This window comes from Natator depressus, chromosome 7, assembly GCF_965152275.1.
Source record: "Natator depressus isolate rNatDep1 chromosome 7, rNatDep2.hap1, whole genome shotgun sequence".
In the NCBI taxonomy this organism is placed as follows: domain Eukaryota; kingdom Metazoa; phylum Chordata; order Testudines; family Cheloniidae; genus Natator; species Natator depressus.
Genome location: NC_134240.1, coordinates 107,092,106 through 107,109,663, shown reverse-complemented (window position 1 = coordinate 107,109,663; position 17,558 = coordinate 107,092,106). Strand labels below are relative to the sequence as shown.

Below are 17,558 nucleotides of genomic sequence, written 5' to 3'. Positions count from 1 at the left end.
GTGAGTCCAAGGAAAACTGAGGAAAAATTGTATAAGCATGTGTATAATCAAATCTATTACCATCTTTTGAGTAAGCTAGTCTGTAAAGAATATTTCTAGCAACAAAATACATAATCTCAAATGCTATCAATCTTCATGTATCAGAATAATTTTTCTCTCTCTCTCATTCTCATTTAAATAAAACCCACCCCAAACAACTTTAACATTTGGCCAGGTTTATGTGTGTATGCATTAAAGTATGTCCCTCTTGCCATTTTAATTTGCATGCTTCAGTTCACTTGAGATGGGTTGTAATGTTCTAGCATCATTTATTTATTACATTTTGTCCAGGAGCTTTATTTATAGTTTAGGGTCTGAACATTTTAGTTTATAAACCACATTATAACTATCTTATAACAACCACTTATAAAAAGTCTGCTGACAAAAGTTGGTCTACAGGATAGTTTATTAATTGAATAAATGTTTATACAAACTCTAATTTAAACTGATATAGTTATAGCTTTCTATCCATTTGTAGAAAATTATTACTCTGCACATGAATAGTAAAATAACAGACTTGCACACACTAGTCTTTGAGATTGACGTTCTTGGGGCCTAAAGGCTTTTAATCATCTGTATGCTGTCAGTTGCAGGGATTACTGTGGTCTTGTGGAACCCATTTACTTCAGGGGGGCCTTGTGAGGGTGCAGCAGTCTGTTTGCACGCTGACAGTTGCAGGATTGGATTCTTACTGACTGAAAATTTAAAGGAATACTGTAAACCTGAACTCTACTCAGTTTAAAATAATGAGTAAGTGAAAAGTAATTTGATGCTACATCTGCCCCTTTGCCTTCTTGCCAATTTTTGTTGAGGTTACAGCCACATTCCTTATTTTTAAATGTTTTTTTCTTTCCTGTCTCTTGCTGACCTTTGCAAACAGGAGAAAATGAAAGTAGTGAAACTGATTATACACAAAGTACTTTCAAATGTGTAAAGTAAATCTGAAAAAAAGAAGTGTATTTCTGTATTTCTAGCTATTTCTTTTAGTAATAATAAGTTAAAGATGCATTTGTCTGAATTTTGTTTGTTGATAGTGTACTTCGTTCCATTATAATGGTCCGTATTCCCCAATGATGTAAGTAATCAGATTATATGCCAGTGTTTTATCAGTTAGTAAACAGTAGAGCCATAATCTATGTCATTGAAATGTTTCATAATTGTGTCAGTTGTCAAAATGTTTCACGTGAATATGTATTGCTCTTTTTTTTAAAAAAGCTTCACTTTCATTCTGTTTAAACAATGCATGTGTATGGTTTGGACTGAATCTCAGGTGAGTGATAAGCCATGCAAAATATTAGTCTATATATCTAAGGCCTTCCATTTGAAGAGCTCAAATTAATTTGCCAACACTACTGAATGTAAGGCTCTTGACATCCCTAGAAATAGGTAAGTATTCTCTCCATTTTATGGATGAAGGAAATTGAGACACTGTCTCAGGTCAAAATCACACAAGTCCTGTGGGGGAGCTTTTATTAGAATTCTGCTCTCAAATACCTAGTTCCTTTACCAGTAAACAATGATTTCTCTATTTCATATATTTAAAGGAACACAGCCGTGTGTTAGAAACTCTTTACCTACTATTGTTGCAAGTAATACTTAAGATTCCTATAAGTGAAAGACTGGGTCCCGGGTAGGGCCAGCAATATGTCTCTTAGTTTGTGCATTTGATAGCCCCTTTGAGTATGTTCATTTTTTTTAAACTGCATTCAGTTTCTGTTGTGTGAATGTTTTTGCACACAGCAGCAAGGAAAGAAATATGAAAACCCCAAACTGGCAGACACACTCAGGTCAAGTGTAGTACTTGATATCAAAATGAATTGATTTTAAACACTGTATTTAACTTGGTATGTAGACTTGGTAAAGGAAATCTATTACAATATTAAAAATGAAAATTGGCTCCTTAATTTTTTTTAAGGATGTCTAAAAATGTATATCCATTAACAGGAAACAAAATTTGTTACTGGTCCTGGACCAGTAAATTTGTGGAGATGGGGGAGAGCTTCAAAACAGCTGTATTGTTTGTTTGTAAAAGTGTTCCTAAAACTGTCAGGGCAGGAGGTATTAAGAGTAAATGTCTTTTTGATATTTCTTCAGGATTGAATAGCAAGTTTTGGACCAATAGAACATTTAAATTCCTGACTAATCTCTTAGATAGTGGAAAGAACAACTTAACTGGATTGGCTTTATTCCAGTTGTTTGACTTCACAAGAAGGCTGACATTATGCCCTAATTTGAGTGATATCTGCTTGTGTTTACACAGGCTTTCTCTAATCATAGCTGTTTTTTTGTTTGTGGACCTAAAGCGTTATTGAATCTCTATATAGAATCTTTAGATTACTCTGGCACTATATGTTAGATTCTTAACTGTCCATGATATATGTCTGCAGCATGAAAATCTAACTGGGTGATTACAACATATTAAAACAAAGTATGTTTTGAACATTTATTGACTTGTTCTAGAATAAATTGTTAGCAGTTCTTGTTTACATATTACCTAGGATCTCCTGGCATGTATCACCATGCAGATTACAAATATGGATGTAATGACTCTTACTACAAGGATATATCTTAGTAGAAGATGAGGAATTCCTTGGTACTAACTGATCAGTTAAAAACATGATATGACAAGAGACTCTTAACCAGGTGGTCTTCTTCAAGGGGGAGAGAAAGCAATAAAGAGCTCTTTGGGCTAAGAGGAATTGTGTGACGAGAAATTTTGAAGGATAAAACACACGCCACCTGCAACCATAATGTTTTGGACTGTGATCTCTCAACCTGAACAAGATTGATTGTAGTTACTGCTTGGATCAGACACTTGTGAAGGGAGAAACGGGTGTCCAAAAAGAGTTTTGACTTTAGGTGATATTTTTCTTGCTGTTAGTACTGAGCCAGTATTTTCAGGATAAATATAAAATGTCTGACACTTCACTCAGAAAACATTCAGTCTAACACAACTTCTCACTGGTTGGTGTCACCAAAGACCCCATGCCTTTTTGCAAGAGCAGAGGTGTTTTTAGAACTACCTTGTAGTTGGATCTATAGGAGCAAATGTGAATTAACAAAAAAGGGCACTTTCCTAGGAAACAAACGATAATAGTGTTGGTGCTGCAGAAAGGCTCCTGTTTCTGTGGAGGAGATGGATGCATATCAGCAGTTGAAGTAATTCCCTGCAATGGAATATACCCTTTTATAACTCACTTCAGATTCAAGTGTTTATAGAATATCTACATGGAGAAGAGATTTTTGATAATAGCTCTCTAATCAAGCAGAAAAAGGCATAGTCAGATCGGATTAAATAAGGCACATATTTTAACAGTGAGGGTAATTTAACAATTGGATCAGCTTACCTAAGGAAGTGGTGGACTTTCAGTTACTTTAAGTGTCTTTCTTTCTATAAGATATGCATAGCTCAAAGAAGATTCAGGCTTGATCCAAAAATTATTGGATGAGGTTTTTTGGCCTGTGTTATGTAGGAGATCATTGTAACGGTCTCTTTTCACTTTAAAAAAAACTATAAGCGGTGTTCATGATTCCTGCCAGTAAAGGCTCTGATCCTGCGAAGACTTAAATGCATGGTTAACTTTAGACACTGTGAGCAGTCCCATTGAAGCAACTGGAACTACCTGCCATGCATAAAGTTAAGTAAGTGCTTAAGTCTTTGCAGCACTAGGGTCCAACTTTGTTATCCATTGGCATATCCCAAAATTTAAGCAATTTCAGATAAAACCTGATGCTTTCCAAAGGTGAAATAGTTTTGTTTAGAAGTGGCCTAATACATAGAAAGAAAAGGAGTACTTGTGGCACCTTGGAGACTAACAAATTTATTTGAGCATAAGCTTTCGTGAGCTACAGCTCACTTCATCGGATGTATGCGGTGGAAAATACAGTGGGGAGATTATATATACACAAAGAACATGGAACAATGGGTGTTACCATACACACTGTAACGAGAGTGATCAGGTAAGGTGAGCTATTACCAGCAGGAGAGGAGGGAAAAAACAAAACCAAACCTTTTGTAGTGATAATCAAGGTGGTCCATTGCCAGCAGTTGACAAGAACGTCTGAGGAACAGTAGGGGGGAAAAATAAACATGGGGAAATAGTTTTACTTTGTGTAATGACACATCCACTCCCAGTTTCTATTCAAGCCTAATGTAATGGTGTCCAGTTTGGAAATTAATTCCAATTCAGCAGTCTCTCATTGGGGTCTGTTTTTGAAGTTTTTTTTGTTGAAGAATTGCCACTTTTAGGTCTGTAATCAAGTGACCAGAGAGATTGAAGTGTTCTCCGACTGGTTTTTGAATGTTATAATTCCTGATATCTGATTTGTGTCCATTTATTCTTTGCATATTCTTTGTCTGGTTTGGCCAATGTACATGGCAGAGGGGCATTGCTGGCACATGATGGCATATATCACATTCGACCTAGCTACTGCCTCTCAGGAAGGTAGATTACCTATGTCAGTGGGAGAACTCCCGTTGCTGTAGGGAGTCTACACTGAAGTGCTACAGCATTTAAAATATAGACAAGCCTTATAAATGGGGACCTATGTTCTAGTTTGTGAAAATTTAACTCTTCACTTAGATGAGAGAGAAACTGCATCTGTACCTAAGGAAATAAGCCTTAAGAGAAAATGAACACTTGCATTTCTGAGATTGTCATGCAGTCAGCTGTTACAATACAGGGACCTGAAAGTATGGGAGGTATTACTATAGGATTTTATTTTCTCCCTTTCCCCCCCAACCTTGGGGTACAAAAGTGTGCTCACTTCCAGAGACCAGAGGTCCAGAACATAAAATGGAAGTAGGATACCTAAGCTGGCTGGCCACTATCTTTTTTTAGAGTTTAATTGAAAGAGAGCAAGTAGTGCTGACTGCATTCACGTGACTGATATAATTGAAGGTTTGAAACAGTCATCGAGCTCCTCTGAAATTTTAACTGTGACTTGCTACTTCACCTTATTGGAAACTAATGGTGGATTTTACCATTTGTCAGCATAAACCTTTCACAACCATGTACAGTACCTTTTTGCCTAAATCTGTATGGAAACTAAATAAACACTCTTTAGAAAAAGAGAGATGAGTGAGTGAAACTTCAGAGTATGAAACCAAAATTATTTTCTTGTTAATGATTAAGGAATGATGCCTGTCTTAAATCAACTTTCAGGATAGCTTTATGAGCAAGGAATAATTCAGTAAGCCTTGGCAGATAAAAATGGATCTAGTGTGTCAAAAGCTCTGAATCTTCTAGTTTTAGACTCACATCCTCATCCCTGTCATTCTGACTCACTTGCTGGTTGCTGTGAGACCCTGGACAGCGCTACATTCTTTCATTCATAAACAAATATATGAATTTATTTGTGTGCGTGTATATATAGGTTCTCTTCCATTGACAAAAACACTCTCAAAAACAGACTGCTTTCAGTCTTCGGAGACTATTCAGTTTTTTACTCTACATTTTAAATCACTGGTTTCAGAGTAACAGCCATGTTAGTCTGTATTTGCAAAAAAAAGAAAAGGAGTACTTGTGGCACCTTAGACTAACCAATTTATTTGAGCATAAGCTTTTGTGAGCTACAGCTCACTTCATCGGATGCATACTGTGGAAAATACAGAAGGTTTTTATACACACAAACCATGAAAAAATGGGTGTTTATCACTACAAAAGGTTTTCTCTCCCCCCACCTTACTCTCCTGCTAGTAATAGCTTATCTAAAGTGATCACTCTCCTTACAATGTATATGATAATCAAGGTGGGCCATTTCCAGCACAAATCCAGGTTTTCTCCCCCCGCCAAAAAACAAAACAAAAACAACCCCCCCTCCTTGTAAGGAGAGTGATCACTTTAGATAAGCTATTACCAGCAGGAGAGTAAGGTGGGGGGAGAGAGAACCTTTTGTAGTGATAAACACCCATTTTTTCATGGTTTGTGTGTGTAAAAACATCTTCTGTATTTTCCACAGTATGCATCCGATGAAGTGAGCTGTAGCTCACGAAAGCTTATGCTCAAATAAATTGGTTAGTCTCTAAGGTGCCACAAGTACTCCTTTTCTATTTTAAATCACTGTTTTTCTACACAAATGTCTTTCTTTGTCTCAGAAGATTTTGTGCTAAGCAACTATTTCCACAAATCCTACTGACTATTCATCCCTTCTTTCTCCTTTTCCCACCCTCCCCTACTCATCAGTCCTTTGTAACCTCCAGGCATTTACCTTTCCCATCCTATGCAGTGAGGAGAAGACTGGGAGAGAAAAGCATTCTGAAAACTTTCCAGACTCCTTGTTCACATCATCACTTGCAAGAATTTTTGGTGAAGTGCTGTATGTGTTGCATGTTGGAATAGACAGATGGCAAGACTTAGGTTTGGATATTGTGCCAACGTGTATATATATATTTTTAGAAGTGACTTATCAAAATATATTAGCACAGCTAGGATTACACTTGCAATTTGCAAGTGATTGGTTTTTTTGTCTTACTAAATAAATGGGGGCCATTTATATACTTATCTGAGCGTATCAATCTTTGATGTATTTATACTTGCAACAATGTTGTGAGGTAGGGAAGTACTGTTACCCCTGTTTTACAGATGGGGGAACTGAGGCACAAAGAGACTGAGACTTGCCCAAGGTTACAACTAGAGGGAACAAAGACTGAAGAGATTCCCATTGGAATTGCTGGATAAGTTCCTGATTAGACAGTGCTAGACTAGAGAAGAGGTGCCCAAAGGTAGTGTCTTTATGTGTGTCATCTTTTAGGGAACCCCTGTTCCTAGGGTTGCCAGCTCTCCAGGATTGTCCTGGAGTCTCCAAAAATTAAAGATTGGTATGTGATGAAACCTCCAGGAATACATCCAACCAAAATTGGCAATCCTACCTGTTCTGCAGATGTTGGGAGGTATGTGTGAGACTCTATTTAACCTCAAGTGTTCTGTACTATGCATACACACCCTTCTTTCTTGATCACTGTGGGTAACACCTATCATCTGTAGTGTGGGAGTCCTCGTCGATTCAGCCCTTTCTATAACCTCACATCCAGGCTGTATCTAAATCTTGCTGATTCTTTGAGAATAACTGTCACACTTCAGGGCAATTGCACCTGCATTTCCCCTCTGTGGTTCAACAAAGGCACCCTGCTCCAGGCTCCTCAGCCATCACCTCTCTTGGGCGGAGAGCCTCATTTCTCTCCCTCTTATCAGGGTATTTCCAGACTGCACAATCTCCTGACTATGCTGTGGTAGCCACAGCAGAAGACAAACTGCCTAAGCAGGCCTGCTTTGCTTCTCTCTGCAGACAGTACACAATGTAATTGCCACAGTTAAGTTACCACACAGCTCTTTCTAACCAAGAACATTTATTCTTAAAGTACGAGCATTACAGAAAGAACACCTTCCAAGGGAAGCAGTGGGGGCAAAAGATCTATCTGGCTTTAAGATTAAACTCGATAAGTTTAGGGAGGAGATGGTATGATGGGATAACATGGTTTTGGTAATTAAATATTCATGGTAAATAGGCCCAATGGCCTGTGATGGGATATTAGATGGGGGTGGGATCTGAGTTACCCAGGAAAGAATTTTCTGTAGTATCTGGCTGATGAATCTTGCCCATATGCTCAGGATTTAGCTGATCACCAAATTTGGGGTCGGGAAGAATTTTCCTCCCAGGGCAGATTGGAAGAGGCCCTGGAGGTTTTTCGCCTTCCTCTGTAGCATGGGGCATGGGTCACTTGCTGGAGGATTCTCTGCTCCTTGAAGTCTTTAAACCACGATTTGAGGACTTCAGTAGCTCAGACATAGGTGACAGGTTTTTTGCAGGAGTGGTGGGTGAAATTCTGTGGCCTGCATTGTGCAGGAGGTCAGACTAGATGATCATAATGGTCCTTTCTGACCTAAATATCTATGAACACATTAAACACCAAACTGAACATAGACATATGCTATTAAGCTTACCAGAGACCACCCCCTCTTTCCAACAAGAATTCTGGTTGGAGATACTTCAAACCCCATACAGGTTTGTGTCCCTTCCCTTCACAAGTTCATCACAACTTCAGTTCAGAACAAGCACCCAAATATTATGGGGCCTCAGAAGGTCAAAGACCTTCCAACCCCTCTTGGATCAGAGGTCCTGTCCATTTGCTGTATTGGTGATCATTTGGTCAGTTTAAGCTCAGGCTATTGAACCAAAAATCCTTTCTTTGTTTGTTGATCCCTGGAGAATCCAGTTTGAACCAGCATATTTGAGTCTCTCTCTGGGTAGTGATAACTCTCTCTGGAGGTGTTAAAGCATGAATTAATTTGCCTAAACCCTCCCCCCCCACACTGTTCTTAATTCCTGCAGGGCTTTGTTCCCTCTCCTTCATGAAAACACATACAGTCCCTCAGCAGTACAATGAACTCCTGAAATACTTAATTTAATAAGATTTAACGTTAATTTAGTAAGGTTGTCCAGGATATTGTCCTATCTGTCATAACTTCTTTAAGGTATGGCCTTTCCTATCATCCATACAGCTAAAGCTTTTGTTGAGGCTTTCCTCATTGTGTCTTGATTACCGCAACTCTTCTTCTTTGGTCTTGACAAATACTGTCTTGCCCAACTAATATCATTCAAAATACTACTGCAGGGATTGTTTTCCTAGCTCATTGCTTTGACCATGTCACTCATTTGCATTCCTTCACTGGCTCCCCTTTCTTTGTCACATCAAATATAAGGTTTCAGAGTAGCAGTCGTGTTAGTCTGTATTCGCAAAAAGAAAAGGAGTACTTGTGGCACCTTAGAGACTAACCAATTTATTTGAGCATAAGCTTTCGTGAGCTACAGCTCACTTCATCGGATGCATAAAGTGGAGAATACAGTGAGGATGTTTTTATACACACAGACCATTGGAAAAAATGGGTGTTTATCACTACAAAAGGTTCTCTCCTGCCACCCCACTCTCCTGCTGGTAATAGCTTATCTAAAGTGATCACTGGACAGTCTCTACGTAAAAGAATAAATGGACACAAATCAGATGTCAAGAATTATAACATTCATAAACCAGTCGGAGAACACTTCAATGTCTCTGGTCACGCGATTACAGACATGAAAGTTGCGATATTACAACAGAAAAACTTCAAAACCAGACTCCAGCGAGAGACTGCTGAATTGGAATTCATTTGCAAATTGGATACAATTAACTTAGGTTACCTTGCATAATGACTTAGCCACTCCCAGTCTCTATTCAAGCATATTTCCCCTTGTTTTTTCCTATTCTCCCCCCCCCCCCCACACTGTTCCTCAGATGTTCTTGTTAAACCCTGGATTTGTGCTGGAAATGGCCCACCTTTTTTATCAAATATAAGGTACTTGTCTTCACTTTCAAGGCCCGTTCCCACCCTACCTATCATCTCTTGTTGAAATCTCGATAGTAAATTTCCATTTCTGGCCAATAATGCGAGCTTTCATTGCCCCCTTGTTAAATTTTCACGGGCACCTTCATGCTCTCTTCCATGCTGCCCTTCAGCCTTAGGAGGAGCCTAGGTGTTTAGTCCCAGGTGACAGGACCGCCTGACCTACTAATGTCACAGCTACATCCCAGAATGCCTCTCAGGAAAGGGAGAGATGAGTATCTTCCAAGTGTTATTGTTTCTTCCTAATGGCCCATCAAAGCTGATAATGGCTTGTCTAGTGGATGTCTCCCAAATACACACACAATTGTAATTGTCACATAGTCAATATTCCTAACCTTAGATACAGAAATTATACATGCATACAAATTGGATAATCACAGTCAGTAAATTATAACCTTTCCAATGATACCTTACAGGACCCATCTTGCATAAAATATGTCTTAGGCCATATTCATATCATAACAATATTTCTATGAAGACTATGGAATGTCACTATTTTTCATCCTTACTTTTTACTAAGTAGCTGAACAGTTTTTTGTTTGTTTTTTTAGCTTTATCAAAAAGACATTTGGATGGAAGTGAAGTCTTGTAACCTTTCATCCTGAAAGGTGAAAGTTAGGAGTCTGAAAATAGAGGTTGGTAACAGACAGTTATGCAAACTTACCTTGTTGGCAACAGTGATTATCAGCAAAACCCAGAGGATTCAGTTGTTAATACTTTGCCCCCCTTCACTCCTTTCTCCAACTGAATCCTCTGTCCACTGCTACAGTGCAGGAAGTGCTGTGTGCCAATGACACTGAGGGGTAGTCTACACTAATGGGTTACAATGGTACAACTGCATTGTGTCTGGTGAAGAGACGCTATGCTGACGGGAAAGCATTCTCCTGTTGGCATAAAATTGCTTAATTTCTCATTTTGTCTGTATGAAATCTTAATTTGCACTAACTTTGCTAGTGCTTTTTATGTAGCCTGTTGTAAAACTAGGCAAATATCTAGATGAGTTGATGTATCCCTTGGAAGACCTCTGCATACCTCCAGGGGTACATGTACCCCTGGTTGAGAACCACTGGTGTAGACAAGCCCTAAGTGTGGACATGCCAGCTTGTGAGGAGATGGAAAGTAATTGTGGGATTCTGCGTCAGTGGCGTAATCCTACACTTTGGAATTGACCCTGACAGTGGGAATCTTGATACTCTAATATGAAAATTAATATCCTGCTAGCACTGCCTCTTTTTCAAGACTCTCTAACATATCTCCCAGGAGGCTAAAAATGGTAGTCCCAAGTGGATTAAAACTGCATTAAAAGTGTAGAGCTAATGATGTATGCCAAAATTCACTGTGATCACTTAGTCTCTCATATCCCCTTCATCTCTGGGGTGAAGGTATAATAGTCTCATTGTCTTTATAGTTCCTAGCATACTTCTGATGCTATGTTTTGTGTTTTAATTCTTGCAGCATTGGACCTTTCTGCATTCACAGTATGCTCTTCTAGAGTTTGACTTGGATATACAAACAATTTCCCAAATATGATGAAATTATTTACTCATGAACTAAAGAATAATGTGCTGTACGTGCTTGGTTCAGGGTGTGACACCTACACGTTAATCATGAACTTGAAATGAATGACTCATGCTTTATGCAGGTTTATCGGAGAAGCTGTCTTGCCACTGCATAGCAGGACAGTAGGGGAATTTTTAAACAAAGTTAACGTACTATATGTTGAAAGGCTATACTTTTGATTTTTTTTAAAAGAAAGGCTTATTAAAACATTGTACAGCAAAAATATTTTTTTCTTTCCCTTCACCATTTTTTGTCATGCCAGACGTCCATTCTCTTCTTTGTCCAGCTCTCTTTCTAACTGATTTGTGTAGCCTCAGTAACGACACTGGCATTTCAGAATGTACAGAGATAAGGTCTGTCCCAAAGATCTTACCATCTTGGGGCCTGATCCTGCAAGCACTTAAGCAAGTTCTGATGTTGTTTAGTGGTGGGTGTGTGTGTGTGTGTGTGTGTGTGGTTTTTTTTTTTAAATTCTAAATCATGCTGAATCTCCTCATTCTTATCTCTAAGGTGCCCTGCATATTGCTTTTCCACCTCCATCTCTATACTAACTTTTTACTATGGTACTGTTTGTGAGCTGTGCTCTACCACCTGCTCTTACCTTACTGATCCCTATCCCTTTCCTTGATTCATGCCTCCCTACCTGTTTTCATGCTGCCTAATGGCTGAAAGAATATTCCAGGCAAGCAACCTTGCTTTCAAAGCCCTTCCTAAAAACTCATTACTTCTGCTAAGTCTTTTTTTTCCTCTCGTCTGCCGTATATGTGCATGCATATATATAAATAACTATAGCATATTAAATATATATCCTGGAACTTTAAGATAAATGGGTTTACAAAAGTCATTTCACATGTTTCTTTTCTTTGTACGTTGTCTGACTTAGCTTGAAATCTTCAGTGCAGGGACCATGGGTGAAACCCTGACCCCGTTAAAGTCAATTGCAAAACTTTCACTGACTTCAGTGGGGCCAGGATATTACCCTATGTCTAAGTTCCATGCACACTTTTGGTTCTGTGTTCTTTTTTTTTTTTTTTTTAAATTTGTGAATTACATCTCATATTAACTTTTTGAAAGGCAAAATATTTTGCCTTTTTAAGGTAACTTGTTTTTGATGCATTACAAACATGCTGTTATGTATAAAACCTACATCTTCACATGCAGAGTGCAACTTTCAAACTTGTGTTCAATATATTTTAAATCTAGTCTTCAAGAATGGTTATCTCTTCCCATTCCTTCCTTTTTTTTTTTTTTACTTCCCCTTCCTCAAAGGGACCATACCTGTGTCTGAACTGTGCTTTAGCTAGACCAACTGGACAAGTTCTCCTTTTCCTGTCTACATTTTCATCACTTTCCTCTTCCCTCAGAACACAGCATGTGCCAACCAGTGCTACCAGGAAATGTAAAAGGCTGAAAATGATAAAGATTTAATTAGCTTAACCTTACTGCTCCTATCACGTTACTGTGCAAATGGTATGCACAAGAGCAGTGCTATAGATAGGGTTATCCCTAGAGAATTCCGACATATAGAGGGAGCTGGAAAATGTAGGATACCTAGGACTTCCTGCCAAATCAGGCACCCAGATTGAAAAATTAAAATACATGTACTTGAAACAAAAATTTAATTGTTTAAAAAACTGCTCATTATCAGTGTGCAATCTGACATCTAATATAAATACAAATTATCATGTATCAAGTACAGGAATGCTTTTTGAATATTGATTCTTCACAAGCCTAAATTAATGAAAATAGCATGCTATATTAGTATATTATGGCTATTAATTCTTGTAGTAGCTACTAGCTGCTGTAATTAAAGATGAAATTAAAAATTGGATGTGCTTGTGCTGGGTGGGTGAGTGGGTAGGGGAGGGAACAAAATGAAAAGTCAGAGCTCTGTTAATTTGGAAGTTCACTACAGTTGTGGCAGGTGGGGAGAATGGCTCCTTTTGAGAGAACCCTGAAGTCGGTAGTCAGATGAAGAACTGACTGTAATAGTCTCCTAACTGATCTTAACTACTACCATGGATTTTGGGGGCATATGTAAGATAACTGTGTGCCCAAGTCATCCAGGGCTGCTCAATATGCAGCTGTACTTAAAAGAGCAAACACAGTGTTAGGATATGTTTCAGAGTAGCAGCCGTGTTAGTCTGTATTCGCAAAAAGAAAGAGTACTAGTGGCACCTTAGAGACTAACCAATTTATTTGAGCATAAGCTTTTGTGAGCTACAGCTCACTTCATTGGATGCATTCAGTGGAAAATACAGTGAGGAGATTTATATACACACAGAACATGAAAAAATGGGTGTTATCATACACACTGTAAGGAGAGTGATCACCTAAGATGAGCTATTACCAGCAGGAGAACGGGGGGGGGGGGGGAGAAAACCTTTTGTAGTGATAATCAAGGTGGGCCATTTCCAGCAGTTAACAGGAACGTCTGAGGAACCGGGGGCGGGGGGGGGGGGGGCGCGGGAGGGAGGGAATAAACATGGGGAAATAGTTTTACTTTGTGTAATGACACATCCACTCCCAGTCTCTATTCAAGCCTAAGTTAATTGTATCCAGATTGCAAATTAATTCCAATTCAGCAGTCTCTTGTTGGAGTCTGTTTTTGAAGTCTTTTTGTTGTAATATTGCAACCTTTAGGTCTGTAATCGAGTGACCAAAGAGATTGAAGTGTTCTCTGACTGGTTTATGAATGTTATAATTCTTGACATCTGATTTGTGTCCATTTGTTCTTTTGCGTAGAGACTGTCCAGTTTGACCAATGTACATGGCAGAGGGGCATTGCTGGCACATGATGGCATATATCACATTGGTAGATGTGCAGGTGAACAAGCCTCTGATGGTGTGGCTGATGTGGTTAGGCCCTATGATGGTGTCCCCTGAATAGATATGTGGACACAGTTGGCAACAGGCTTTTTGCCAGGATAGGTTCCTGGGTTAGTGGCTCTGTTGTGTGGTTGCTGGTGAGTATTTGCTTCAGGTTGGGGGGCTGTCTGTAGGCAAGGACTGGCCTGTTCCCCAAGATTTGTGAGAGTGATGGGTCGTCCTTCAGGATAGGTTGTAGATCCTTGATGATGCGTTGGAGAGGTTATAGTTGGGGGCTGAAGGTGACGGCTAGTGGCGTTCTGTTATTATCTTTGTTGGGCCTGTCCTGTAGTAGGTGACTTCTGGGTACTCTTCTGGCTCTGTCAATTTGTTTCTTCACTTCAGCAGTTGGGTATTGTAGTTGTAAGAATGCTTGATAGAGATCTTGTTGGTGTTTGTCTCTGTCTGAGGGGTTGGACCAAATGCTGTTGTATCGTAGAGCTTGGCTGTAGACGATGGATCGTGTGGTGTGGTCTGGGTGAAAGCTGGAGGCAAGTAGGTAGGAATAGCGGTCAGTAGGTTTCCGGTATAGGGTGGTGGTTATGTGACCATCGTTTATTAGCACCGTAGTGTCCAGGAAGTGGATCTCTTGTGTGGACTGGTCCAGGCTGAGGTTGATGGTGGGATGGAAATTGTTGAAATCATGGTGGAATTCCTCAAGGGCTTCTTTTCCATGGGTCCAGATGATGATGATGTCATCAATATAGTGCAAGTAGAGTAGGGGCATTAGGGGATGAGAGCTGAGGAAGCGTTGTTCTAAGTCAGCCATAAAAATGTTGGCATATTGTGGGGCCATGCAGGTACCCATAGCCGTGCCGCTGATTTGAAGGTATACATTCTCCGCAAATGTGAAATAGTTATGGGTGAGGACAAAGTCACGAAGTTCAGTCACCAGGTTTGCCGTGACATTATCGGGGATACTGTTCCTGACGGCTTGTAGTCCATCTTTGTGTGGAACGTTGGTGTAGAGGGCTTCTACATCCCTAGTGGCCAGGATGGTGTTTTCAGGAAGATCACCTGTGGTGGATTGTAGTTTCCTCAGGAAGTCAGTGGTGTTAGGATATATAAGTAAAGGGATGGAGAATAATAATATAAAAAGTATAATGCCCGTTTAGTCTTGGCAAGCCAGTCAGTTGACTGCTTAATATATATAGCATAGTCAAATATTTTCATATATTCCAGCAAGAGTATCTGGGGCCTGATTTAGGCCACAGCGTACCTTTTTGGTTGCATCATGGTGTCATCTGTTAGCACGCCTACTTAAATGTCTTGATTACTCCCTTTTTACTATATGATAATGCCACCTATTGGGGGGAAAAAGGTGAACTAATTGAAAGTTGAGCATCTTGATTGGCTAGAATCTTCAGGAACAAACGTATGTGTATGTGACAGTTTACAAGGCATATTAATCAAGTTAAAAGACCTGGTCCTTGCCCCAAAGAGTTTACAATCTAAACTGACTAGACAAACATACAAAAATTAACTCAGAAGGCAGTAGGGGTCAGGGAGGAAAGTTCAATCATTAAACCTCCTTTCCTGACACAAAGGTAAAAGATGCGAAGCCAATAAGCTTCTTCCAGAGTTGGCCTGATGCCTAATTAGCATAAGTGGTATTTAAAAATATATATTTTTCTTATGTAGTAGCTGTTCTATTTTTGTTTAATTTCTTTATTTTGTAACAGTTTAGTCTTGAATAACATTTTCACTTAAATGCTAACCAAACAATGCACAAAAAAATTGGTAACAATAATAATCCTTTTTATTTTTAGAATTTCATTTCATTGTTTCACATTTTTCAGAGTTAAAATAACTCAGTTAAGGAGCTTGTTTTTTGTAATCGGGCATAAGTATCTATGTAAGAATAAGCTTGTGGGAGACCATAAAGTCTTGCTGTTTTTTGTTACTGTTGTAATAAATTAGTATTTTAAAATATATGACCATTTTTTACATTATTTGATAATATGACCGGTCAGTTGACCAGTTATTTTTGGTCTGGTCAAATGCCCAACACTGTTTTCTTATATAATCACTTACGTCTCCGATTACATCACAAAGCAATAAAGAAGCCACTAGAGAGACTGAAATATCTGTTCCATGTGCTAGGTGAGGCCTGCAGTGGTCTGGAAGTGAGCAGCTTCTTTCTGCACCAAGCCAATATCTTCAGGTTCCTTCATTGCGGAATCAAACGTCTTGTGTCCTAGATAGCTTATACAGATTGCTGCTCTTAACTTTAAGGAAGACGACCATTGGTCAATCTTAAGGCTACTCTGTTAGCTTCCCACTTTCATAGGTTTTGGTTCAAAATAGTGTGTAACCTTACCTCACACACACAGTTTTACTTTTCTGTAATTCCCTCTCTTCTCCATGTCCAACTTAAAAAAAAAAAAAAAAAGTCCCCTCCCTTTCTCTTGCCACCCTTGACTCTTCCTATATAGATTCTGCTATCAAGAGCATCCTTCCTTTAGCTGTCTGAGTTGCTCTCTTTTGCTGACTCACATATTTGTGAAAAGCTAATCTTAACACTTTTTCTATGCTGTTTTCTTTCCCTTTCTCTGTCTTATGATTGCTTTAATTTATTCATCAGTGTCATTTTACACTGTTGCTTTCAGTTACTTAAACCGCGTGCTGCCTTTTATCATTATACAGTTTGCATGCAGGATTCTTTACAAAATAAAGTTGTCGGCAAGTCAGAATTTCAATTTTATATGTATTTGTGATGCAGTCTGTATTCTTATGTGGCTTTGCTATTTGAAGTGTTTTAGTGGTATAAACTATTTGGGAATACAAAGTGAGCACCCAAGATTCTTTACTTGTCTTGCTGCCTGAATTGGTGCAGATGCATATTTGAAACCTTGTCTCTTCCTTGAGAAATGTAATTGTCTTCTTATTCTAAGCAAATTTGTATATAAGATGGTAAATACTCTTGACGATGTAATTGTATTTTCATTAAGGGGTAAGTTCAGAGGATGTTGGGACTGGGTGGGGGAAGAAGATGCACGTAAAATGTCTGTTCTATTCTATTTCTTTTCATAAAGGGTGTGATGTATAGTACAGGTTGGCTGTGACTCCTGAAGGGGTTCCTTCAGCGCTCTTGCTTTATGCCTTAGGATTACTGCTGGGACTTTGCCCTGCTAAGCCCCCCCACACTATTTTTGTTGTTGATGGGAGGGAGTGCTTCTTTGAAATGAAGCCACTGGTATGTAGCTGAGCCTGCAAAAGCTTGTAACATTTAAAGAGGGCTGGTATACTTTTGTAAGATGAAGACAGGGAACTGTACAGACCTAAGGGCTGTCTTTTGTGTTGGGATAGCTTGGTAGAGATGTATGTATGAAGGGAGTGTGGCCAGATGCTTCTCTGGCTGTGGTGTGTGCTCAGTAAGAGCTCTGGAAATTAAACTGGCATCCTTAAAGAATTGTTGCTTAACTGGGCCTCCTGTGAATTTTTTGTGGCTCAGACTCGGGTCCTGCCACAAATGGTAATTATGATATACTTCTCTGTAAGGTCAGTTTGAGTTGTGTTGTACCTTGCTGACTCAGAGGGAACCTTTACTGCCACTGTAGATTGCAGTCCTTTGTTTCAATGCAAGCTGCAAAGCTTCATTTCATTACTGTTTACAAAGGATATTAAGACTCCTGTAAGAAACTAACTGGTGGGGGGAAAAACAAACAGTGACACATGATCAGGAAGAGGTTGATAATTGTTTCTGGAGAA

At 39.1% G+C, this 17,558-nt stretch overlaps 1 protein-coding gene across 2 annotated transcripts in view; it reads left to right on the top strand.

Moving 5' to 3' along the window:
- INPP5F (inositol polyphosphate-5-phosphatase F) overlaps positions 1-17,558 on the top strand; it is a 103,978-nt gene that overhangs the window by 3,121 nt on the left and 83,299 nt on the right. Inside the window, exon 1 of one of the 2 annotated variants that reach the window (XM_074959243.1) lies at positions 772-789. The exons of the other annotated variant lie outside the window; for it this stretch is intronic. Within the exon in view, the coding sequence (XP_074815344.1) occupies positions 786-789 (4 nt within the window). The 5' untranslated portion in view covers positions 772-785. Of the gene's footprint in view, positions 1-771; positions 790-17,558 lie in introns of those variants that run through there. 2 annotated transcript variants of the gene reach the window in all.